General features: G+C 40.2%; 1 protein-coding gene across 3 annotated transcripts in view; it reads left to right on the forward strand.

The window, feature by feature from the left end:
• The window catches only part of sema4ba (sema domain, immunoglobulin domain (Ig), transmembrane domain (TM) and short cytoplasmic domain, (semaphorin) 4Ba), a 69,123-nt gene extending 42,217 nt beyond the window's left edge, over nucleotides 1-26,906 (forward strand). For 2 of the 3 annotated variants that reach the window (XM_058645847.1, XM_058645846.1), the window contains exons 3-15: nucleotides 8,331-8,491; nucleotides 9,138-9,200; nucleotides 11,676-11,774; nucleotides 12,568-12,679; nucleotides 12,820-12,936; nucleotides 13,265-13,422; nucleotides 17,668-17,849; nucleotides 18,365-18,515; nucleotides 19,221-19,431; nucleotides 19,540-19,655; nucleotides 20,058-20,215; nucleotides 20,562-20,653; nucleotides 21,876-26,906. In XM_058645847.1, the coding sequence (XP_058501830.1) occupies nucleotides 8,331-8,491; nucleotides 9,138-9,200; nucleotides 11,676-11,774; nucleotides 12,568-12,679; nucleotides 12,820-12,936; nucleotides 13,265-13,422; nucleotides 17,668-17,849; nucleotides 18,365-18,515; nucleotides 19,221-19,431; nucleotides 19,540-19,655; nucleotides 20,058-20,215; nucleotides 20,562-20,653; nucleotides 21,876-22,648 (2,393 nt within the window). In that variant the 3' untranslated portion in view covers nucleotides 22,649-26,906. Of the gene's footprint in view, nucleotides 1-6,902; nucleotides 7,116-8,330; nucleotides 8,492-9,137; nucleotides 9,201-11,675; nucleotides 11,775-12,567; nucleotides 12,680-12,819; nucleotides 12,937-13,264; nucleotides 13,423-17,667; nucleotides 17,850-18,364; nucleotides 18,516-19,220; nucleotides 19,432-19,539; nucleotides 19,656-20,057; nucleotides 20,216-20,561; nucleotides 20,654-21,875 lie in introns of those variants that run through there. The other variant, XM_058645848.1, reaches the window with a different exon arrangement.
• The last annotated feature ends 71 nt before the right edge of the window (nucleotides 26,907-26,977 follow it).

Consider the following 26,977-nt stretch of genomic DNA (forward strand, 5'->3'; position numbering starts at 1 on the left):
TGTTATTGGTCTACAATCTCAGAGTTAGTTACTAGTTAGGTATGAAACATCCAGACCTCTCAGCTCATCAGGCACAGGTTGACTCAATGTCTCCAGGGTCAGAACCAAACAGCTTTTAGTTCCTGTGCTCCTCACCTGTGGAACAAACTCCCTAAACACCTGAGGCGTCATCTCATTTAAATCTCAGGGCCAAAAACTTGGTTTATTCTTTACTGCAACTTTCCCCGTAAATCCTTTCAGCTATATTTTGCTTGCTACTTCTAATTTAATTGGTTTTAAATCACGCTTTTACTGTTTCGATCTAATGTTTGTATTCTAATGTCTGCGCAAAGCGCTTTAGAATTGCCTTGTGTATAATTGGTATAATTCCATGCAATTGGCTGCAGGAAACAGAGACAGAGATTTATTTTTTCCCAAAAAAGGATAGTTTTAGTTCTGATAATCAATCAATAACATATGCATTTGAAGAAATTTATATATAAGGCCCATGCTTAAAGTACAGCTCATTCTAAAAGCCACAAAAACCAAACAATATTTATTCAAAAGCAATAATACACATATTACACAGTATATTCATGTCCTGCTAATAAATCTAAAATGTAGAATTTACATTACGTAGATTGATAAAATAACAAATTATTGATTATTGATTTCATTCAGTGTCCATCTCAGTGATCATTGATCCTGATTTTTCTCGGGTTTTTACGGCACTCGTGTCATCCTGTCCAGTCCACTTCACTGTGGACATGAATCACACTCAGCAGACCCAATAAAGACACTCTCATTTCATCTCTCCCTCATTTTCATTGTGTGGTCAGGACACATTGTCTCTGTTCCTATATACTGTAAATAAACAGTAACATGTGACAGTTTCATGTGCACTCTGTTCTCACTACCTCGGCTCTGTTTACACTGAAAATGCAGGGTCACGGTGTTTCCCTGATGAACCCGGCAGCTGGTTTAGATTATTGTGGCTAATCTGGGGTCAGCTTTGACCAAAACAGATTGGCCTTTTTTTTCATGGGAAAGGGAATCTTTGAGGGCTTACTGCGGGCTCTTTTACAAACATGTTTGTTTTCATCACGGATTCAATTGTCGGTTATTTTCTCTCAATGAATCGATCAGTAGTTCTTTGGTGGAGTAAAATTGTGAATAAAATGTCACTCTTTGTTTGCCTCAAACCTCAAAAACTGCAACATCTACAATGTCCTGGTTTTCAGGCTTAAACAATTCATTTCAAAGTGAAATTGTAATTTGAAACAATGCAATGACCAAAGAGCAAAGGCTGTAATTTAACTGTTCTGTTTTATTTTGATTGTTCCAGGTTTGTGTCAGTTAAGAATCTGAACTGTTTCCAACATGTATTGAAAGTTCTCATCCTTGGGTTACAGCAAAGTAGTGACGCACAATCACATTATATGTCAGATAATACGTAGTTAGATTTTATCCAGATTATTCGGGCGAACGTGGTGTGTCCACAAACCATAGAGTTTCAGTGAAGGAGCAAAGAAAACTGATAATATTTATATTCAAGACGCTGAAATCAGATGTTTCTTTTCATGAAAACAAAGATTTGTGATTGATTTATTAAAAGCAACACAAGTTGGTGTTAAATTTAGTATTTGTTTACTAATCCATTGTTTCATGCTGCCACCGGAGATAAGTGGACCACATAAACCTTTTAAGATAAGATAATCCTTTCTTAGTCCCACAACAGGGACATTAACAGTGTAACAGCAGCACAGATAATACAAAATTAAAGGTTAATAAGTGATTAACCTTGAATGATTTTTTAACATCTAATCATATACAAATATAGAAAAATAATAGAATAGAATAGATGATGTAGAGCATGAGTGTGAGTACTTTGTTATTGTTTATCCCTGCTTTAGTGCACATACTGACACAGTTTCCTGGACAATTACACCATTTACAGCCTCTTCTGCTTTTTAAGATGTGTTCAAAATTTCCACCATCACCGTCTGATCATCAGCATGACGCAGTGGAGACAATACCCGACGAACACACACTGCAGGCCCCGCAGCTTCTCTAATGAACCTCCCGCTGAATTGACCCTCGGCCTGTTGCGTCGATGCTTTCCAGATGCTCTTGTCTCCGTCCTTCAGCTTTCTCCCACTCCTGCGCTCCCACACAATTACTACAATTCGGCGGCAGCTCTTAACAGCCAGTTTGGAAATTACTCGGGGTAATTCAGTTATTGTTTCAGTGTGGCCTGTTTTCTGTCTTCATGTCACCAGATGACCGCCAGACTCTGCACGCTTACCTTTGCAGCAAGAAGACCCGGGTTCAGAACCTGGTCAAAACAAGGGCCTTTCTGCATGGAGTTTGCATGTTCTTCCCCTGTGTGCTCTCCAGGTTCTCTGGTTTCTTCACACAGTCTGAAAACATTCACATTTGGGAATTGGACACTCTAAATTGACTGTAGGTGTGAGAGTGTGATGGAATGGTGACCTGTCCAGGGTGTGACCCCATTTTTCCACCCTATCTCAGCAGGGATTGGCACCAGCATCCCTCATGTGGACGATAAAGCAGTAGAAGATGAGTGAGTGAAAGTGAATTTCAGGCACCTTGGCTTCCTGTCGTATTGGCCACTGTTTCCCACTAAACAGGGGAGCTTGGTTACTTTGTCATGTGGGTTCTTCCAGAGGAAGATCAAATACAGAACGAGCTGATGAAGATGAAGACATGAGTACCTGGTGGCGTCTCCTCACCTCTCCTCTCGTCATTATTATTGTCTAGTGTTGTTATCTCCACAAGGTTGTTCTACAGTGTTGAGTAAAACTGCCAAACCTTAGTTTTCACATCTCCAACACCAGGAAGCGTCTGCTCTGCCGCTACGCTATCTCACTCAAGTCGAATGGTTTTGCTTTTTTTCCAATTATTAATTCATTCATCTTCTACCACTTTATCCTCCAAGGTCTAAGTGATGCCAAGAGTTCATTCATTCCAACTGACACACTGTCTGGGACATCGGGAGGATTAAGGGAGACGAGACGTATCACGTAATAAATTAAGCAAATAATGACGGCGATAGCTTCAATAAACTAAGAAAAAATACATTCACCCTTTGGAAAATAGAACGTGTCACTCCACAACATCATGTGGATTTATTTTTGATTTTATAGCTGTAGAATTGTCAAAAAAATTCATGTTGACTTCCGATATCTGGCGGTTATTCCACCCATTTAACGACTTACAGTACCGAGATGCTGACGTCGCAAATGTGTTCATCTCGTCTGTGATTGGACGTTTGTCACACACGGGGAGAACATGCAAACTCCATGCAGAAAGAACCTTGTCCTGACAAGGTTCTTCCAGAAAATACTTCCATGAAAATACAGACATTGTGACGGCTGAGTCGTGCATTGCGTTGCAGACAGCGGTTCGAGATTAGTCACAGACTTTTCACGGCTGCCTTCTCAGGTTAGTTGGTTTAACAAATTAATTTTGAAGATGTTCCCGCTCGTGCGCTTCTTTCTTGTGTCTTACGTCAGAGACGAGACGACGGCCGTGTTTGTGTTCTGAAGACTATAGAGATGAGAAGTAGGACCTCCCTCGTGATTACTGATCCCAGGTGGCTTTGATTAGAACTCGTCTTTTTCATATCACGGCAACAAGAACAAGTTCTCTACAGAGCAGATTCTGATCCAGTTGTAAGGAGAGTCTTTTTTTTCACTGCTTTTCTTGTAGTTCTGCAGAACTTGAGCAGGAGCGGTCGCTTTAAATGCTGTTATGCAATCGTCTGATCTTCTCAACACACAGCTGTACGAGCCGATAAAGGCTTCTACTGGAGGCCACTGATTGAATCAGTTATTCTTGCCCTACGAAGAAAAGAAAAAAGCCACTTAGATCTCTGTCGCCTTAGGACAAATTACTCCAGAGTTCCTCACTGGAGGCAATTGTTCACACTTTTAATTATCCTTCTTTCTGTTTTTTTAGCCACAGAACCATCAGGAAATCAGCAGTGAAAATGGAGAAGGATTCGTTTAAGCACAGTCTAATTAATTTCTAATCTAAATGCATTCGTAAGACAGTCTACATGAGTATTTGAGTCCACTTAGCTGCATCATTTGCAGAAATTGCTTCCAATTACATAATAATGGTAATGATCCCACATTACTTACAGCTGCCTGAACCGTGGAGTGTGTTTTTCTATAAAGGGGTCACAGATGAAGAACCTGTGCTCACTAACATGTGGCTTACAGTGATACAGTGACGTGTTTTCACCGTTCGTGGAAGTCGTTCTGCTCAAGTTATGACCAGAGATTGAATATTGAAAATGGTGGTAAGGAAACCAGGAAATAAGAATATGTTAAGCTGAATGTTTAAGTGAAAGTTTGCCTGAAAATGAGTCTTTGTTTCCCATCCGATTTCCCCAAGGAGTTAATGGTCTCCATGTCCATCCATCCATCCATTGTCTACTGCTTTATCCTCCACATGAGGACGCCAATCCTGGCTGACTTAGGGTAAAAGGCGGACCCTGGACAGATCCGAGTTCGCTCTGAGTCTGCTTGTTTTGGACATGTGGTAAGAAACCAGAGAACTCAGAGAACCTGGAGAAATCACGTCCACACAGAAAGGCCCGGACGTGAACCAGCAACCTTCTTGCTATGGGGCCACAGTGATCGCCACATGTAACACTGTTGGTGCTTTCAGATGAACACAGTTCTGGTTCTGGTTCTGGTGCCATTCCAGACCCACGTTAAAACTACATCCCTCCGACACAGTGAGACACTTAAAAGTGGAGACCATGTTTTCCGTCTCTCTCTCTCTCAAGAGAATGAAAACAGACATGGACGGATAAGCACAGCGTGTTTGTACTCCAGTGGTGACACAGGGGCTCACTTGTCTGCAACACTGTGGCTTCTTGTCCCATCTTCAGCTCGTCCTCTGATTTGTCCTGTCTCTTTTTCCTCTTCCTGACGATCGCCACAACATTTCTGGGGCTGCGTTGTCATGAACCGGCTCCTCGTGACTTGACTTCAGACAGTCAAACAACAACTGAGGGGGATTCTTTATTTAAGATGCTCTGGTGGACGCAGAGCGAAGGCGAAGGGAGGGGGAGGGAGAGTTCAAATCGGATACACTCATCGTCGACTTTGTGATCTTGCTCTGGCGGTAACCTTCTGTGTTCTGTTTGAACTTTACGAGTTATTTGACCCCGGTTTCTGTGGTCTCTAAAGTGGACCTGTGTTCGTGAACGCGCCGTTTCAGTCTCCACAAACTCCCGTGGGAAATGTCTGGCTCTGGATGATATGAGTTTGCAGACTGTGAAGTCTGAACAATGAGAGAAAAGACACTGGAAGTTTGCACAGAACATATGAGTTGATATGGCAGCTTTAAAACAAGACAATGCATTTCAAAACCGTATAAGAACAGCTTCAAAGTCACTGACTTGTAATGGGAAGAATAGGACTTGCTTTAAAAGGCATAGTGGGTTTTTTTAGGCTGATTTTAAAGGACCAGTGTGTAAAATTATTGGTGAAGTTGCAGCTGAGGACCAGTCTTGTACCTTCTACCTGTAAAAATATTTTACTTTGGTACAAGTACAGTTTAGACAGGTACACTTTAAACAAAAAAAATAGAGCACATGGGTTAAACATGATTACTTAATAACGCATTGTACAAGTTGTAAACTCTTTCATTCCATTTAATTAGAGGCCCCGCCCCCCCTTTTTATGTTTTCCTCTGTCAGCATGTGGTCACCACGGGCGACAGCGGTTATCTTATTACTCCAGAGAATAATTGAGTCGATATCCTTCCCTCAGAGCTATTGTTTTGGTTTGGGTTTCTGGCCTTTTTGGCTTCTTGTTCTTCTCTCCATACAAATCACAATGAAGTTCACTCAAGTCTCTGTGGGGAAAGTGGAAAAAAGACACCATCAACGCATCAGCACTCCTATTATCCCCTAATGAGTGAGAAGGACGTAGAAGAGCCTCAGTGGGTTATCATTTATATGTACAGTATGCAGAGGCGAGTCCCTCGTGGTTTCTACAGACGGATTTAACGACAATATTCTCTGTTGCTGTGGCGACGGGCCGCTATTAACGTGTTATTTACCCGAGGGAGAGGAAATCTCTCAGCCTCCTCCTGTACCAACCCGCTGAGGTGAGGTTAAACCAGGTCGCACGTACTGCAGGCTACAGTACAGACACACATTGTGTGCTTATTACCTCTTAAACAGAACAACACTTTAGGAAGTGACCAAATTGTAATGATTACTAATGCCTGTGTATGTAGTTATAATCCTCTTTTTAACCTAAATTAATTAATTAACTATACATTCATTCATTTAGTTAACAATTATATACTAACATGTTTGAAATTTAAAACGGACACATAACTGTGGCACTTTTTCAATAAGTTTTTATAAATAATGTCTATTTAGAAGTGATTCTCCTAAAACAATACCATTTTTAAGGTCCTGTTTGTCAATCGTATTTGATTAAATGTCCTTATCGGAGATAAACTGGTAACAATACTCCATTTTAATGTTTTATTTTGTAGTAAACACTTGATTATTTCACAGGTTTTTGGATACATTTGTTTATTCATTTTCCGAGGTGATAAAAATCCCTTTACACTGTCATTAAGTTTAACTTTTCTCAATGTTTCTACTGGAAGTCAGTGCCCCTTATTTCTTAAAGGAATATGTCACCGAATTGCATTTAGCTTCGTATTACTAGAATAGGGGAAGTATTTTTGGAAACATTGTGCTTTCCAACCTCAGTTTCCCATGAGTGCAGAAATATCTTCATTCTTTTATTTGTTTATTTGTTACGTGACACTTAGTCCGAGGCTTGAAACTGCTCCGCTAATGACGCTAATGACCACTCATAGGGGAACGGGACCTCATTCCCAGAATGTAAACAGTGTCCGCCATCTTTGCTAACAGTTAAGCTAACAGGACCAAGTGTCACTGGTGGGCACGTAACAAAAAAAAAAGAATGAAGATATTTCTCAATATAACCGATTATATATGAGATTCCACTTGCCGTGTATTGGAAATGTATTTTTGGGAGTTTAGTGGCTCAACAGCGCGCTCTTTCAGTGACAGTTGATGAATGCTCAGTGCACGTTGGGATGCGTTCAAGGTGAGTTGCAAAGTGCAGCAGTGCGTACAATTATTGTGTACGTATGTCAATATTTCCTGTTGTATGAATATATACATACTGTGGTTATTAAGGATGTTAATGTGTAAGCTATAAGTGAGTCGTGGCATTTGTAGGTGCTGGAATGTTAATTTAATGGTGTAAACACGGTTTCTCAGTTAACTAGTTAGCCTCTGTGCTAACGTTACCTTGCTGTGCTGTTGTAGTGTGGTGCACGTAGGGTTGCCAACTTTGTCACTATGAAATAAGGAACAAAAGGTGACGAGTATGGTTTTGTGTGAATATACAGTGTGTAACGTATTTTTTTTAATTATTATTATGGCAGCTCTTAGTAGAGTTTGTCAGGATACCTGATGTGTAGTTTTATTGTGAAGGGTAGATCGGAAGTGGCGCGGTTGTTGTTGCCGGGACGGCACCTGTCATCGTCACACTGTGACAGGTGTCGTCGATGATTCTCAAGTGTCGTGATCAGCACTGCTGCTGTTGTTGTTGTTGTTGTATCATTCAGTGGTTAGATCATCGTAGCAGTCAATAAACGGGACAAGAGAGGGCACGTATGGGACAAATAAATCAGGCCCAATATACTGGACGTCCCGGCTAATACGGGACAGCTGGCAACCCTAGCTGCACGTGAGCCGCCTGTCGATCCTGTATGTGACCAGTTATTTTATTGTGTATTATATTGTATTAAGAAACGCTGCCAGTTAATGGGAGGTGCGTTCAAGTGTGCTGCACGTTAGCCGCCTGTCGATCCTGTATGTGACCAGTTATTTTATTGTGTATTATATTGTATTAAGAAACGCTGCCAGTTAATGGGAGGTGCGTTCAAGTGTGCTGCACGTGAGCCGCCTGTCGAGCCTGTATGTGACCAGTACATATTCTTGTTCCTGTCCAGAATAAAAGGTGTTATGAACTGCAACGCAAACCTCCTGGCCATCATTTAACACACGCAGAGTCGAGGGGTTGAACCAGCCAGCTACAACAAAGTGAAGTTGAGCTCGGTTACATCAACTCAGGGGAAACTGAGGTTGGGAAGCACCATTTTTCAAAAATACTAGCCCTTCTCTAGTAAGCTAACTGAATTATTCCTTAAAGCAGCAGCAGCAGCTCCTCCATCATACATCATAATATCCTCAAGTTCAACCTGAGCTCTTTTTTAAATGTCCTGAATGATTTCTTGTTGTGTTTCCCGTTCAGGTGCGAAGGAGAGAACCACCAGAAGCTTCTCGGCCCGTGGCGTTGTGAACTTCACCTCGCTGCTCCTCAGTAAAGAGGACAACGTGCTGTACGTCGGTGCCCGGGAGATTCTCTATGCTCTCAATCTCTCTGACATTGGCGCCGGCAAACTTCAGAGAAACGTAAGGCGTCTGGAAACTGTCTTGTGTAAAGTACCTTAAAGTATCTTACCAGAAAATGACTTTGGTAAAAGAGTTGTCCTTCAAACTGAAAGGTTGTGGCTTCAAATCTAGTATAAAATATTGCATTTTATTGTTCGAAAATACACTTGTTCTTTGCACTCCCTCACTTGTTCTTTGTGCTCTCTCACAAAGAAGTGTATTTTCAATTAACAAGTGTATTTTCAAACAATGAATTATATTATTATATATATATATATATATATATATATATATATATATATACAATATTTTTGAATGATTAAATCAATATTTTATTTGCTTCTTAAAAAGTGTTGAAAATATTGACACAAATCTAATTCCATATGAAAACTGTAGCAGCTTGTCAAGAATAGGCAAAGCTCTATATAAATACAGACCATAATACCAACTCTTCTTCTTCTTCTGATTTTATTTGGTAGTAACAAGTAACAAAGATAGTGAAGAGAAAATGTAGTGGAGTAAAAGGTAAAGTTGCTAGAAATATAAATAACAAAGTAAAGTACAGATGTGTGAATTTTGTACTTCAGTACCATAACAAAGTATTTGTACTTTGTTACATTACCATGTTTGTTTTCATATGAATTCCTGACATGTGTCTCTCCTGCAGCTAACGTGGAAAACTCCAGAGAGCAAGAGAGACGAGTGCAGCTTCAAAGGCAAAGACCTGCAGGTGAGTGAAGAGCTCATCCATGTCTTAAATGTAGAGCCAGACTCTGGTGCTTCAGTACTCGGGACACTTTGGAAACAAAACCCCAGGTCAGAAACCTTCAGGAAATTTCCTGTCAGGCTGTAACTTTCCATTCAGCAACAATGGGATTTTTCCCTCCGCCTTAATCCAAATAAACGTTTCCTCTATTGCACTCCTCGTTCTCTTTGTCGGCCTCCTCCTCCTCGACTGCCTCATTTATATGTAAACACATGAGGTAGAATGTGGTGGAGTCAGGGTTTGTTTCCACTGGAATATTCTTAATTATGTCAAAATAAGTCATTGAGGGGGAAAAATGATGGCACAAACAAGCAGGTGCCTTGAATTTGTTGCTCTTTTCTTTATTTATTCATTAAATCTTTTAATATAACTTAATAATTGCCTTTTGAAACACCCACTCCTGTCACAGCAGACAGTTCTACACAAATAAACGGTTTTATAGTTGAAAATTATGAGCTACGTCAGGTTAAATGGCTCTGCCAACAAAAATAATTCCACAACCAACGGACTTGACTGTTGCCTAGCAACGCAAAACAATGAGCATATCCTGCAGGTTACACAGCTTATGTCCATGACTTCGACTCATGTTATTTGTATATGTTTCCACCACAGAATTGATTTGGTGGTTTTGGAGGAATCTGAAGGATTAACAGCATAATCTGACAGCTACATTTCGTTTCTTATATCATTTACAGATAAAGAAAAATGACTTTTATAAGATACAATACCCGACAAAAGTTGGTGAAAGTAATTTGCATTGATATTATTTCATGAAATAATTTGCATCTTTTCAAATGTAATAATTTGTCAATGTGGCTTTGTTGTTCACAGCCTATAATCCAGCTGAAGCTGGTCAGGACCAGTCAGTCAGGAAGTAAACGTGTGTAACACAGCGTCATTATTTCCTTAAAGGCCTAAAGTGTTTTTTTTGCTTGTCCCGACTGAAACACAGCGTCAGATCAGAGGTTCTGTCCCGGGTGGCGTTCACAGCGCACTTTTGATTTAAGGGTTTAGTCATGTTTTTATGTGTAGAATAGAGATGACTCAGCATTAAATCGTTTTGTAGTTTTAGTTTTGTTAGTTTAGTTAATAGGTTTGCCGCTGAATGACTGGGTCTTATATCACAGAGGTGCAAAGAAAAGCTGACTAAAAACACCAGGGAGATTTTTTTATTTGTTTTATTTTCCTAAATAAATACACCTCAGGAAACACAGTCACAGAGATCCGCACGTATACTTCACACACTGGTATAGTGGAATTAGATTAAGATCATTTCATCTACTGTTATTTTTTTTATTATTTGTTTCCTTCCGTGCGCACTCCAGTCAAAGTTCCTCAGCTCCACTCTGATCACATACCCTGGTATAAACAGTAGAAACAGTAGAAAGCAGCAGAGGAAGCTCACGCCACAGTTTGAGAACTACAGAAATAGTAGAATAGGACTGGCAAAAGCTCAAAATGTACAGAATCAGTAGAAAACTGTTTATAATTAATATAAACATATGTTTGCCATTTTTAACCATTTTAAATTATTTATATATTAATACCAAAACATCACTATAGTATAAAATTTGTGCTGTACATATTTAACATTTGTCCCATTCCTATTATGTTTCACCTGTTGTATACTGTATTATAAATATGTTAATATCCATGTTTGCTTTCTTTGTACAGTGTAGTATAATCACGTACATATGTTTACATGTTTTTTTTATTAGCCATGAATGTCACCAGGGCTCTATAGCGCCCCCCTAAGTTGAAACGTGGATGGAACACACCAAGATTAAGTTGCACTGAATTTCACGAAACTTGGTTGGAACTTGTAATAGCCCAAGACGAACAAAAAAGTACATTGGAACCACGGCCTCAACTCAACAGGAAGTCGGCCAGTTTAAATTTGGCGTTTGCTCGCTTCGCAAATGAACAAAGTTGTCTGAGCGCGTTTATTGTATTGGACTTAAGAAAATGTGACAATTTGTACGAGACACATCAAAGGCAAAACGTTATCGAAAAGGTTTTGCGGATTCGAAAGGGCGTGGCCACGGCAACCATCGGAAGTTTGGCGAATTTCGACCTTCCGCCACGAAACAGGAAGTGCCCTATAACTTCGCCATACATTGACCGATTGCCTCGAAACTTTATATATGACACAAGAGACACAAACTTGTGTCTTTGTAGCCATTCGCCACGAAACTGACAGTGATGTCAGGGAACTGCTGCACTCCTGACATGTGTGGGGACGCGAGGGCCCTATCATGACTGTGTGCAGTCCTAGTTATATTTTATATTTCTATTATTCAAAGTGGTGTGAATGAATACCTTTTAACACTTTTTTTTTTTTTTTTTTTTTTAAATACGACTTCATAAAGGGAGCACAAGTCCTGATGTTGTCCTTACCACTTTTCTCACTTTTCTCATGCTTTTCCATGAAATCCACAGACCGACTGCTTCAACTACATCAAGATCTTACTGCGTATAAACAGCACTCACCTGTACGTGTGTGGAACGTATGCCTTCAGCCCCATCTGTGCTTATATAGTAAGTGTTTTTACAGTCAAATCTGTCGCACTGACTTCTGTGTTGGATCTGAAAAACTTGTCAGTTGTTGTTGTTACTTTTAGAAACATTGACTGCCACCAAAGTGGCTCATCCTATTTTATTAGATCCTGTGAGGAAGAGAAGAGCATGTACAGTACATCCGGATTCACGCTGCTTCCTGCCTCTCAGCGCACTTGGCAGTATTACTGTACATGAATTATTTTATTACATCCCTTACTAAAGGGATATGGATCAAAATATTGGACGCTTGTGATCCCATTAAACCACAGTAGATCCAATTTTCAAATTCACTCCTTTTACCTTTTTTTAGTGTAGGACACTAGTATTGTCTGAGTATTGTCTTTATTTAACTAGAAAAAAGCCTCATTGAGATTTCAGAGAGGACCCTGGTCAAGACAAGACAAAAATAACAATATACAGTTATAAATACAAAAGAATAACACAATATTAATACAAAAGGGTTGAAGAGAATCATGAAATATCATCGTAAAATTTGTCACTAAAACACCAAAACAATACATAAATGTGGGTTTTTCAATTTAACATGTTTTCTCAGTCTCTCAGTCAAACTAATTTTATGACTTAATATAATACATTTTGTTGCGTATATCTCATTTTAAGAAGGATTTAAGCCCTTAAATAAGGAATTAATGAGCCCTAAGTACACTTACAGATAAAAACACAAATGTTTTTGGCCTCAAAAGTAACACAAGACCAGATTTTAAATGTTTTTTTTATACTCCAATGAGCTAATGTGCTGTGTTTCCTGCAGAAAACAGCCGACTTCTCCCTCGTCAGGAGCGACAGCGGCGAGCTCGTTACAGAGGACGGACGCAGTCGCTGCCCCTTCAACCCTGAATACAAGTCGACCGCCATCATGGCCGGTAGGTCTGAGCGTGTAACTGTCACTGCAGACATCAAGCTTTATTTAAATCTTTTCATTTGCACTGTTGCGACACAACCGTCTGGATTTCATTCGTACGTGTGTGACTCAAGAGTCTTGTTGTTGTTTGCTGTGTTGCAGATGGAGAACTGTACGCCGGCACCGTCAGTAATTTCCAAGGAAACGAACCCATCATTTACAAGAGTCTGAGTCAAGGGACTGCCCTGAAAACAGAAAACTCCCTCAACTGGCTTCAAGGTAAATGCTTTTCAGTACAGCAAATGTCATAATAATAATGAGATACATGACTTTTTTAAAACTTGTGTTTCACGTTCACAGATATCATTCAAGTTTACATCATTTATTACTGCGCCTTCATATAAAAATCATATATATATATATATATATATATATACATATATATATATATATATATATATATATATATATATAGATATAGTTCAAGTCGTGACAGGAGCCACTGCTCTGAATGACAGGTGTTTGATTGAAATCCCTCAGAGGGAGCACAGGGATTATGTACTGCAGAGGGTTAACGACAATATTCCTCTTTTTTTCCTTCTTTCAGACCCGGCCTTTGTCGGCTCTGCCTTCATCCAGGAGAGTCTGCCCAAGGGCAACCTGGTGGGCGATGACGATAAGATTTACTTCTTCTTCAGCGAAGCGGGGAAGGAGTTTGATTTCTTCGACAACACGATTGTGTCACGCATCGCTCGCGTGTGTAAGGTGAGCGGCGCTTGAGAAGCAGAGACGTGGGGTCTTTGAGCTTCACCTCCCTGACGTGTTCTCCACCTAAACCTTTTAGGGATCTATCAGATTAGGAGCATGAGGGACGATGTTTGCTCACATACAGCTGAACACTCACTCACTTTGAAAGGTTCTTATAGATTAAAGGACCAGTGTGTAAGGATTAGTGGCATCTAATGGTCAGACTGAAGGTTAGGGAACTATGGTGGCCTTCGCATACCAGAAAGGATGTTAATTGTTATTGTTTTTTTCGTAATGTTCCACTTCAAAAAAGTCTACAAAGCAAAGCCGTCACATAAATTACATAATCTAAGAAAACAGAGAGGAAAAAGCACTTAACCCTTTCACACCTAAGCCTCAAACCTTTTCTTATTTGAACCATGAAAGGGCCAGAAACTGTACAATTTACAATTTTAAATTTACAATTTAAAATGAACAAAAACCTTTTTAATGAGTAGAAATACTGTAGTTGTACACAAACACCAGATTTTGTGTGTTAAATTTGAAATGTGAACAGCATAAATCACGGGTTAAACGCCTCGTTACGGCAATGGAAAGTGCACTTGCGCAAAAAGTGTCGCCTGGTGTTAAAGGGTTTTAAGCAAACACACTAAGGTTTCTCCTAAATGTTACGTACTGGACCTTTAAATGCAGTTTAATCGCACACATTCCTTCTGGGGCAATGACGCAGTTGTTACAGAAAAAAAACCAAACATTCTTTTTGCAATGTTTTGCTCTGTTTGATTCTCTTTCTCTCTCTCTCTCTAGATCCACTTCCTCCTCCGCTCTCTTCTTATCATGTTTCACCCAAATATTTGTGTTCACACAGGATTTGGTGGCCAACTCAAATGTATCTTTGGATTACAGTAGTGGGGAGGGGGGAGCAAGAAAAAAAGGGGGATTATCACCTGTGGAAACACACTGCAGACCTCACACAGTATGTTTTGAACGCAGCCTGGGTTAAACAAAGGTGTTCACGCGCGTCTGAGGAGAATGAGCAGACACTCTGAGAACATGACAAGTCAGAGCTCTGCTCTCACACCTGATTCACATCACTGCTGATCACAACTTTGAGACACCTACAGGAGGCATAGTATCATTTTTATATTAAGATTCACACGGTGTCTGCATGCGACTACTGACGTCAACCTGTGTGAGGCAAAATATCACCACCTACAGTGTTCCTACACTTCTGTTTCAAATAAGACAACCCTGTTATTAGATACTGATACTCACATAGAGGTAGGGAGGAAGGAAGGAAGGGAAAGAAGGAATGAAGGAAATGGGTAGGTAGGTAGTATGTGGGTAGGTAGGAGATGGGAAGGAAGGAGGTAGGTAGGTAGGTAGGTAGAAGATGGGTAGTAAGGAAGGAGGTAGGTAGGTAGGTAGGTAGGTAGGAAGGAAGGTAGGTAGGTAGAAGATGGGTAGTAAGGAAGGAGGTAGGTAGGGAGGAAGGAGGTAGGTAGGAAGGAAGGTATGAAGGAGGTAGCTAGGTAGGTAGAAGATGGGTAGTAAGGAAGGAAGGATGGGTAGGTAGGTGGGTAGGAGATGGGAAGGAAGGAGGTAGGTAGGTTGGTAGAAGATGGGTAGGAAGGAAGGAAGGAGATGGGTGGGTAGGTAGGTAGGTAGGAGATGGGGAGGCAGGAGGTAGGTAGGTAGGTAGGAAGGAAGAAGGTAGGTAGGTAGTAAGGAAGGAAGGTAGCAAGGAGGTAGGTAGGTAGGTAGGTAGGAAGGAAGGAGGTAGGTAGATAGTTTGGTATCAGACATGTCGTTTCCCATTACTTCATACAAACACATTAACTACGACACAAACACAGAAACTAGTGACTAGCCAAGCAGTTGTTTACAGTGTAACTGAATCATTAGAATCAGTTCAATAAAAATATTTGTTCCCAGAATCGTTTAGTACTTCCTGCATGACCGTCACTGAACTGAAATACAGCTGAACGGGTCGTGATTCGGCTCGCGATCGCCGACTTTCAGCAGTGCTGTCGCTACACCAGACTCCTCTGTTAAATATTGAGATTTTAGACATTTCCTTTGCTAAATGTTAGAGATTAACACATGTTTTTAGGATTATTTTCAAGTCTTGTTAACTGATCTACATTACGGCATTGTTCGGTTTGCTTCTTGTGTCAGATGTCGCGCTCATGACTCTTCCAGTGACGACACTCTCTGACCAATCAGTGGCTGGCAGTCTGGCTGATGGACTGTTGAAAAAGCAAAGAAAAAAACAAGTCCAATTCCTTTCCGCTTGGCCATGGCCTACCCCATATACAAATATAGTTTAAAAGGCGAATAATAGACACATTTCTTTACGACGGAGGCATCATTTCCTTTAAGTAAAACTGTCATTGCTGTTCAGACTCTTCATCAGTCCAGTTCCTGTCTCTTGACTTTGACTTTGCCTCCCGCTGCTTATTTGTGTGTTCAGCACACAGGTTCCACTTCATCGAGCCCAACTATGGGATAATAAACAATGTTCTGCCTTAAGAGAACAACAAAAGCATGTTTGTTTTTTGCAGGCTTGTCGTCAGTGCTGCCAACCATGTTCGTTGGCTTTCTGAGCAGCCTGTTTTTTTGTTGTTTTTTTTTGCACAATAGATGCTTTTATGAGGGATTATTAAATGGCGATGCGTTTGCCTGGAATATTTAGGAGTCACTTCAAGCTCAGAGTGGCATTAATCTACAAAACTAGGTTCAGGCAGAAGGAGCAATGGAAATGCCGAGTGTTCTTTATTATCTGCCTGGATTACTACAATAAGTGTTTGCCTCGGTATTGGTCACGTGTCATTTCCCTTCTCATCAAGCTCTGCCATTTCCTCTGATGAACGTAATACAAGAGTGAACTCAATTGAAGGTTCATCTCTTATTGAGTTTTGATCGTTTAGTGTTTCTTTATGCTGCTGCACATTGAATTAAAATGAAAACAGAGCTGTTTTCCGTAGAAGATCTTATTTCCTCTAAAGCTCTTAAAGCTCTGTGGTTCGTCTGAAACATGTCGTCACCTTTCGAAAGTCTGTAACTCCACAGTTTGCTTGTCTTACACTCGTACATCACGGACCACTAATCATTTTCACACTGAGGTTTGACGGCGGTTCTTCCGCAAATTAGTGTGCGTGTCACGAGAATCCCGCGCCACTCCCACATCACTTTGAAGGCTGCTGCCAAAGGCTGCTGCATCACAGCGGCAGTGACAGTGGAGAGGAGTCGTCAGGAGGGAACGTTCATTTTTCTCTCTCTCTGTGGCTCTCTCTGAGCCTTTGCTGTTATAATAAAACATTGTTTTGCTGCCTCGGGTCGTATCCGTGTCCGAGGGGACAGTGATCACGAGGTTAAAAATGTTTTATTCACATTGAGCCTCAAGTGTCAGACGCTGTCTGTGAGGAAAAGGCAATTTAATGCTAATAAAATGAGGGGATTTCTTCAAATATTCTGTTGTAACGTGAAGATGAGCTGATTCAAATGTAGTTGTGAGAGGTGAAGTTTGCCGTGATCTGTATATAGTGTGCTTTTCTAGTCTTAACGACCGCTGAAAGCGACAGTTTAGCCATTCTCTCATTCACACCCTGCCGCTACAGGCATCAGGAGCAATGTGGGGTTTAATTGTCTTAAGTGTCATATTGGCATGTGGACTAGGAGCTGGGAATCTAACCCACAACTTTCCAGTTGAAAGACGTCTCGCTCTGCCACTGAGCTACCGTCAGATGTCACAGCATCTGCCTTAAGGCCAAAGTGTGGATCTATTCTACAGGTGGACCATTAAAAAGATCCTGAAAGGATGACTAAAGTTATGTAATCAAGTAAAATTAAATAAATACAATATTTGTATTATTCGTTTTTGAAAAGGCCTTGTAAACCTTTTGTACATTGTTACATTAACCTGGCTAGATTATTACAGATGATTTATTAGTCATTTTTGGCAGGATTTGTTTGTTTCATAGAAAAGCAAAAGGATAAGTCAAAGATTAAGTTATAAAGTTGTTTTTCTGACTTTCAAATAATGAAATAATAATATATATTGTTCGAGGGAACAAGAAATTCAAATGAAGCCATAATATGTTATATTATAGTGTTATTTCCCCTGATAATGCACTCAACAGTTTACATCTTTATGCATTTTGCTCAATTGCATCGTTATGAACTTGTTGCAGTCTGATGTTGTTGCGCCCTCTGCTGGCCACACATAGCAACGCCTGACACCCTCATTGGTGTGTGTTGCAGGGCGACATGGGAGGTGAGAGGGTTCTGCAGAAGAAGTGGACGACGTTCCTGAAGGCTCAGCTCCTGTGCTCTCTGCCCGACGACGGTTTTCCCTTCAACATCATCCAGGACATGTTTGTGTTGACGCCCAGACCGGAGGACTGGAAGGACACAGTGTTTTACGGCGTCTTCACAACCCAGTGGTGAGTGACTGGGCACATGACACTCATAGGGGGGAATTGTTGTCATTGTTGGGCCACAGTTTCCCCTGATGATACCAAAAGTCCTCTGTGAGGTTTTAAGATGTTTGGCAGGTTTACAAACATAAGAGTTAACAGTGAACAACAGCAGAAGTTTGCACATTTTAAGGCTCATGAAATAAGTTGTAGGAATAAACTAAACTAAAATGATGTGCAGAAAATAATTCGGATAAATCAATAAATAAAATGTGAATGTTTCTCTTTGGTAGTTTTTTTTTTTTAATAAATATTAACTTGAGTCTAAAAACCTCCACAATTTGTATGTTTTTGACTCATTGGCTTATTAAACAAGACAAACAAGATGATTCTTTGCCTTCTTGACTAATTACAAACATGAATTTAGTGTATATTTGAGTAAATAACGTAATATTTGTACTCCTTCTTCCTTCTTTTACTGTCAAACATTTACTTATTAAACGTATTGTGACATGACCGGCGGGTGTTTTGTGTCTTTAAAGGTACAAAGGGGCCTCGGGAAGCTCTGCAGTTTGTTCCTTCACCATGGACCAGGTGGAGAAGGCGTTCAACGGCCGATATCGAGAGGTCAACAGAGAAACGCAGCAGTGGTACACGTACAACCATCCTGTTCCTGACCCTCGGCCTGGAGCGGTGAGTGTCCACCTGCTGCTGCTGCCCCCTGCTGGGAAATCTATATACACACACGTGTCTACTGACTGAGCAGCATGTCAAACACTAGCCACTTCATTAGATACACTGAATATAGTGTCATTAGTTTGTTTATTCTCCTCTGACCTCAGTTCCCCTGGAAAGCTGCCACTCACTGGATGTTTTCTGAATTTTTTGGCACATTCTCTGTAAACTCCAGAGATGCATGGGAGTCCCAGCAGATCTGCAGTTCCATCAACTTTGTCATGTTCTAAGTGACTTTGCTAGTCCTGACTATGTCTACACACCTAAATGCAGTTGTGTTGCTGTTGTGTGATTGGCTGATTAGATGTTTGCATTAAACCAGTGAGTGTGAGTGTCAGTCTCAACACCAGAGCAGGCGTTACTCAACTTCTCCTCTCCCTTCTGGTTTCACTTCACAAAAAAGTGCCGGATTTTCTCTATTTATTCATAACATAGAGAACAAAGTGCATAAAGTCTATGTATTGAACATGGATGAAGCATCTCTTAAAAACGTAGCTTTCTTTCTTTATTCTTTGGCCAGGTAACTTCAGCCCAATTTTCCCTCATTCATTCAACAGTGTTCACTTTAGAGTGTCTTAATTTGTTCATTAAAATATTGATATTTGCCCTGACGTTCTATATTTTGGACCCATTTGACTCCTAAATGTGTTGTTGCCCTCGCAGTGTATAACAAACGCAGCCAGAGAGCAGGGCATCTCCTCCTCGCTGCACATGCCTGACAAGGCGCTGAACTTCATCAAGGATCACTTCCTGATGGACAACGTGATCCGCAGCCAGCCTCTGCTGCTGAAGCGCAACGTCCGCTACACGCAGATCGCCGTCCACCGGGTCACGGCCGCGCGCAAGGCCTACGACGTGCTCTTCATCGGCACTGGTAAAAAAATCCCTCCCCCCCGGCATCCATCAGTCTGTGTTTCCGTGGCAGCCAAGTGTTCCCACTTCACTCTAATTTCCTCACGCCTCACTGTTGTGTCTGTTCCAGATGACGGACGGCTCCACAAAGCCATTAACGTCAACAACAAAATGCACATTATCGAGGAGATGGTGCTTTTCCGTGGTTCCCAGCCCGTGCAGCACATTGAGCTGGATACTGAGCAGGTACGGCGGAGTATGAGAAAAAAACAACCCAGGCTCTGTTTGTTTGTACGCAGCGTTTCTCGCGGTGTGAACTAATAATGAGGCTCTGTAAATGCATTTATGGGCAGTTTAGAGACTCCATGGGCCGTGACGACGAGCGAGGAGTCGCAGCTTTAAGCGGGCCTCGCGTTCGATGTGCTAATTACTCGTGGATGCGACTTCCTCTCGGGGGGGGGGATTTGTAAACAGCTGGGGTTTAAACAGCTGGAATTGTGACACTTTGTGAATCCTGTCATGTTTTTTTTTGGCTCAGAGTTGAGATTCAAGTGTTTGTTTTTTTTATTGAAAAGCTGCTTTTATTGGATTTAGATTCTAGTCAAAACACAAAAGATGTATTTTTATTTGTTCTTCTTTCTTCCACAGGCTCGGCTTTATGTTTCCTCTTTCTCAGAGCTGGTGGAGGTCCCGTTCGCTAACTGTACTAATTATCAGAGCTGTGGGGAGTGCATCCTCTCCAGGGATCCGTACTGTGCCTGGAACGGGAGGCAGTGTCTGGATGTCAGACAGGCTCCCGCAAAAAAGTACGTATAATCATCTTTAACCATCACTGTGGCAAAAATTGCGCTTCCCACCCTCAGTTTCCCCTGAGTTGAGAAATATCTTCATTCTTTTTTTTGTTACGTGAAGTATAAGATAAGATAAGATAAGATAGTCCTTTATTTGTCTCGCAGTGGGGAAATTTGCATTGTTACAGCAGCAAGACAGTAAAGATAAAGATAATAAATAATGCACATTATTACAAATGACAATATAAGAAGATATTAACACTTAGACTATAAACAATTAGAATGTAAAAATCCCTTTAAACAAGACATTTTCACGTGAATATGAGGCGATGACGGACTGCGTTTGTGTGTGTGTTTTCAGTGCGTGGCAGCAGGATGTGGACGAGGCAGACACGTCAGCCATTTGCAACAAAACAGCACCAAGCCCACGTTTTGCTAAACCTCCACCTACGCGTGAGTGAACTCCTCTTCTTAAGTGCAGCAGTCTGCAGTCTGTTTTTTTGTTTGTTTGTTTTTTCCATTTTCTACACATAAGGTTTCTTTGTGTGAATCCAAGATTAGCAGGAGAGGCAAAAAAAATAAGGCTGGTGCTTGGGCCTGTTTTTGGTTAGTGATTGTGTGAATCGGTCATAATGTATGTCCTAAATATCATATTTCAGATAAGATAAGACTTTTATGGATCCCCCATCAGTGAAATTCACATTGACACAGCAGCACAAAAGGTAGCAGAATAAATGCAATAAAATCTAAATTAAAAATAAGATAAATAACGTTAAACAATGTAGAAAGACTCTATATCATGATGCCATCTCACATCAATGTTCCCAGACATCATTTAACCGTTTCTTAAATATCTCATAACCCTAATCACAACATCAGATATCACCTTAAATTAAAGATCCCAGCTTTTAAATACTGTATGTAAAACACATCATAAATGGGGAGAATTCAGGAATAATGTATTTTTATTCTTTCTATTTTAGAGCGTGATGTGAGAAGTAAAAAGTGCAAACCCATAAATAGAAAACTCCAATAAAACAAGCTTCAAAAAAGATCCAGATAGTATTTATAAGCAGCAATATATCACATCATATTATAATATTATCTAGGGCTGCAAATAACGATTATTTCATAATTGATGAATCTGTCAAGAACTTGTTTGGTTCATAAAATGTCAGGATATATTGAAGAAATATTGAAATGATGATGTTTTGTCCACAAATCAAAAAATTGTGCAGTTTTAATGATTTCCTTTGTTATATGGAGCAAAGAAACCAGGAAATATTCACATTTAAGAAGCAGAAAAATCAGAGAACTTTTAATTATTGAAAAAAAAATACTCATGGACGGATGGATTATAATTGATTATCAAAATAGTAGATATCATACTGCTTGAATTCTGCACCAAAAATGCAACACGATTTATATAAAGGAGCTTTATGAAAGAAATGTGTTGTCTTTACTCTTAAAATGACCATAATTTGTTATCACAGATTAAGGAAACAAACTAGTTTCACTGATAACAATGGTACAGATAGTTTATTCACAATTTAAAACATATTTTACAACCTGTAAATTCTGTTTGTGTTGGGGAAAAGGGGTATAAGTGTAGCTGCTTGTAGATCGTTTTCTTAAAGTCGAACTTTAATCTAGTGTCTGATCAATCTTGTGACAGGAATGTCTTCGTGCCAAGTGATCATCATCCCCGCCAACACGTTCAAAGTGCTGCCCTGCAAACTGCGCTCTAACCTGGCCGAGAGGAGGTGGGAGTTCAGCGAGAGCGCCGGTCACTTCCATTACCCCAGCCCGGAGGGGGGGCTGGTGGTGGTCGCTCACGCCGACAAGCAGGAGACCTACGAGTGCTGGTCGGTGGAGGAAGGCTTCAGGCAGCTGCTGGCAAACTACTGTGTGAGGGGCGAGGCCAAGCAGGAGAGCACCACGCTGACGGGCCGCTCGCGTACGCCGCACATCACCCAGGAGGAGTTCATCATCCTGCCAGGAAAGGCCCTCCTGCCGCAGATGAACACAAAGACCTACTGGAACGAGCTGATCGTCGTCTGCGCTCTCCTGGTCTTCTCCCTCGTGGTCTTCTCCCTCTTTGTGGTTTACCGCAACCGCAACCACATGAAGTCCATGCTCAAGGAGGGCGAGTGCGCCAACATGCAGCAGAAGAAGCCCAAGATCGCGGGCAAGCCGGCCGAGAACTTGCCGCTCAACGGCAACACGGTGGCCGTCTCCGTGTCAGATCACAAGGGCTACCAGGCCCTTAATGACAACTACATCTGCAGCACTCCGCCGCACGAGTGCTCGTCGCCTGACAACAGCAAGAGCTTCTCCGAGTCGGAGAAGAGGCCTCTGAACCTGAAGGAGAGCCACGTGGAGATTTCCTCCGCGTGCCCGCGGCCACGAGTCAGACTGGGCTCTGAGATTAAAGACTCAATAGTGTGAGGATTTGACTCATTTTCAAGTGGAAGGAGAAAAGAGTGCACTTGGTGAGAGAAACTAAGAAGCATCAGACTCGTCATGGAGAAACATTTCATCCCACAGAGTTTGCACTTTTGTTTTGTCCGTTCTGTCCATGTGGCCCATGTATTGTACACTTCATCATGTGTGTTCTTCCTCCTTGTTCAAGTGCATTCAGAGGCGACATGAAGAAGTTTCCAGGTTTGCCTTCAGACTTTTGATACGTTCACACGAGGCTCACGGGAACGTAACGAGCGGCCGCGCAGCCGCCTGACCCAGTGACTGAACTCCATCGCATCGCTCACTCGCTCCGTCCATTTCACAAAGAGGTGACGATGCGCTGAGAGGTGCGTGTTTGGAAGTAAATCTGTCTGGCCGGATTTTTATTTTATGTTCCTTTTAAAGCTGGAGTGCTTTCAAACAAACAAATGTCCTTTAGATTCGAAACAGTTGCCAGACAAGTTCACACAATGTTACCCAAACGAAATTTCCGCTCTTGTTTTATGATAAGACAGACGAAGGCAACAACAACATGGAGCGAGTAAAGTGAGACGGCTGCAAACAGGTTGGAGTTTCACTGAAGAAACAAAAAGAAGTGTTCATGAAAAGTTACAGAAGTGAATTATTCTGCTTGATAATCCCGACAGGTTAAATTTCCCCTGTGCTGCAGCTGTACACACACAAACTCTCGCTCAGTCAGATCTGATAGTTTTGCTTGACAGAGCCCGTTTTGAGTTGACGGACGCAGCAAACAAATAGTGTTACATTGTTTCCGTTTAGCAAGAAGACCCGGGTTCACGACCCGGTCGGAACAAGGGCCTTTCTGCTTGGAGTTTTTATGTTTTTTCCGGTTTCTCCGGTTTCTCCGGTTTCCTCCCACAGCAGATTTGGGGATTAGGTAAATTGGACACTCTAAATTTACCATACTATAGGTGTGAGTGTGAGAGTGGATGGTTGTTTGTCTCTATGTGTCCCTGTGATGGACTGGCAAACTGTCCAGGGTGTGACTCCGCCTCTTACCCTATGTCAGCTGGGATTGGCACCAGTGACCCTCATGTGGAGGATAAAGGAGTAGAAGATGAACGAGTGAGTGAGTGAGTGAGTGAGTGTTTCTGTTTAAGAAGACCTCACAGAGGCAGAAACCCAGCTCTTCAAATCTTTTTTTTCTTGTTAAAACGAAGGTTTAAATGTTATTTCAAATGATATAAATTCAACGTGCAAAGGCCAAATTTACACCCTTCATTTAGGACTGGATTATATTTAATTTGGAAATTCAGCAAGCCACACGATGCTTCATCGCTCATGTGATGCTGATGCTTAATTGATTAAAAATAGTGTCCAGGAAGTTAAATATATTGAAATTGAACATATATTATGATTAGAATATCCTAAACTGTCACTTTTAAAACCCAATTTTTTTCTTTAACAGTGAAATATAAAAATAAGACATTGAAAGATTCAAGTTGGAAATAACACCGGGGGAAAAAATCAAGTTCAGAAGGATCTAAAACGTAAAATCCGTTGAGACAGATTTACTTCATGTGTTTCCACTAACAGCTGATTAACAGCAGTATTTGTCGGTCTTTATTTTCTCTCTTGCCATCTGATGCTGACGCTGTGCGCACTATGTTCTGCAACACTCAGACTTTACACTAACAAGTCCATGGTTGTTGGCAAGAAAAGGGGTAAATAACCTCTTAACACAAATATAACACAACAACAATAACAACAGAGAAAGGAGAGGAGAGATTAAGAAAGTCGATCGGAAAAAGAACCAAGAATCCACCAAAACTTATCCACCATCTTAACTGTTTCGCTCCTAAAACTACAAGATTGTAAAGTTTAAAAGAAAATAATAACACAAATGTGCTTTTTGTTAAGTATTGGTATTAATTGTTTATACAAATGTTAATCTGTGGTAACTTTACCTATCACAGGGGTTTCTTTCTTTTTTTTTTCTTTCACCAAATGTGATAAAGGGTAAAAAAAAAAAAAAGGTTCATTCCAGGTATTATTATCATGCTGAGACAGGCAGTCTATGCAAAGTAAATAATGTGAAGTGAGGTGACGACCATGACGAGGAACCTCACCTCCAGACTGAGTAAGCACAAAGGTGTTGGCACTGTTGACGACTCTCAGAACAGAAGCACTGCAAACACACACACACACACACACACACACACACACTGTAACTATATGCAAGTGAGGATCACCAAATGAGGAATATACACCCACAGCTACATGATATATATATATTTATTATGACTCTGTGACTCAATGTCTCTTTAAATTGGAGATATTTAGTCATAGTCATCATTTTAAACGTTTGTAAAACAGAGGTCTTACACTCGCGAGCCGACTTATTTCTGTATGATTTATTATGAACTACAGTGCTTAACAAATGTATTAGCCCACCATTCAAAGCCACAGCTGCTGTAAATTAACAGCATTGTTAATTATTAAAATTATTTTTTGTATGTTTCTGTAATTGTTAAAGCTCTTAATCATGTATACTTGTTATCCATGCATTTTTAAATTTACTGTTCTGTAAACAGAAAAAAGGTAGTAAAACACATTATTATTTCTTTGATTCAAATGTCAAATTAGAATTATTTACTTCATTTATGTGAAGCCCAGTGAGTCCGCTCAAATTATGGATATTTAAAGATGAATTCACTTTATTTGCCAAATAAATAACAATGTGATGTTTGACTTTTAACAACTTAAATATTTATGCTTTCTCGCTTTTATGTCAGGTGGTTTAATACATTTGTTAACACTTTTATTTTGAAATTCGGTGAAATATCGTGACTAATATTGATCATTTTAACATCATATCACTTTTTCTCACTTTTTACAGACTATATGCTCATTGGCCATTTGAGTTTGAGACCCCTGCTTTAAAATATCTATCACATCTCACGGCAGCAACATAAAATCTATCCATAACCTGAGTTAAATAACAACACACATGTGTATAGTCTCAACTTTAATATTTAACAAACATATGAAGTGATGGCCTCCGCTTGCTTGAATGGTTTTTAAAGGCAACCATCGAAGCAATAATAACCTTCATTCTCATCAAGTAATAATACACTTAAATATTGTCCATCCGTCCATGTTTTGAGAATTAAAAGGCATATTCCACCAAATTAGAACATCATAAAATATGTTTTGTTTTAAAAAGTTTGGTTCTGGAATTGCAAATGTGACAATGCAGCAACAATTTAAAGGCACACGCTCAGACTCAGACTGCATAGGATTTTGCACATGATGTTGGGAGAAGGGGGAGGGGCGGGGAATTAAAAAGCCTTAGTAAAAATGCAGGTAATGGATTTGAGAACAAATCTGCCTTGGAGAAAACGGACGATGCCTTCTGAAATAACAATAATAACAATAATATTACTAATAACCAGGTCGTAGTGTTGTAGATGTTGATGGGACTGGCCGTGCTCGAAAACCGTGGTGAAAACAGTGATCACGTGTAATCTGATACTGTCGACATTGTACAGTGCTCACGTGTTTATTTATTTTATTTTAAATAATTATTATTATTGTGGTGGCTTCAACTTTTCAGTCAGGGAGTCAAATTTCCTTCTTAATATTGTAGCACACGAATAACCACTGGCTGATTTTATTTTTTTTAAATACTGAATATGGAACATTTCTTGTAAAATACTTTTGAGCACATATGAATTTCAAAGAGCGGTTGTCAATAATCAATCACGCAGACTGTTAGCGAGGACACAAACAAACGGCAGCTTTTGGTTAAAAAATAAAAAAATAAATAAAAGGCTGTTGTGCAGAATATTAGAACAATACTGAGCTGAGTGCAGAACAAACGTAGGATGTGGGGATTTTTTAATAATACACAAGTAATTACTTTATGTGCAGGGTCTGAACACGCTTGTTTAAAGAGTGAAAAGCTTTCTCTTAACGAACCACTATAGTCAGACCTCATGTTTGTGGCAATACAAGTCGCCGCCATCTCTCCCCGACATGTATTATATTAAAAAAAAGAAGAAAAAAAACAGAAAAAAAGTTTAAGTGTAAAAAAAATTACATTTTTATGTAAAACTGTTTTTGTAAATTCAGCTGCCAATGTAAAAAAAAACAAAAAAACTTGTGAAGTGTATTTTATTTTGTACGATACATCACTACTGTTTTTGTTTTCTTTTTGTACTGTATATAAAAAGCACTTTATTTTAATTTTTCAAATAAAGAACAAATGGATACTTTTTTTTATTTGGGTGACTTGTGAGTTTATTTTTAAGCACATAATTCAGTAACAATGAATCTTAATTGTCAGGTTAC

This window comes from Solea solea, chromosome 12 (genome assembly GCF_958295425.1).
Source record: "Solea solea chromosome 12, fSolSol10.1, whole genome shotgun sequence".
Taxonomy (NCBI): Eukaryota; Metazoa; Chordata; class Actinopteri; order Pleuronectiformes; family Soleidae; genus Solea; species Solea solea.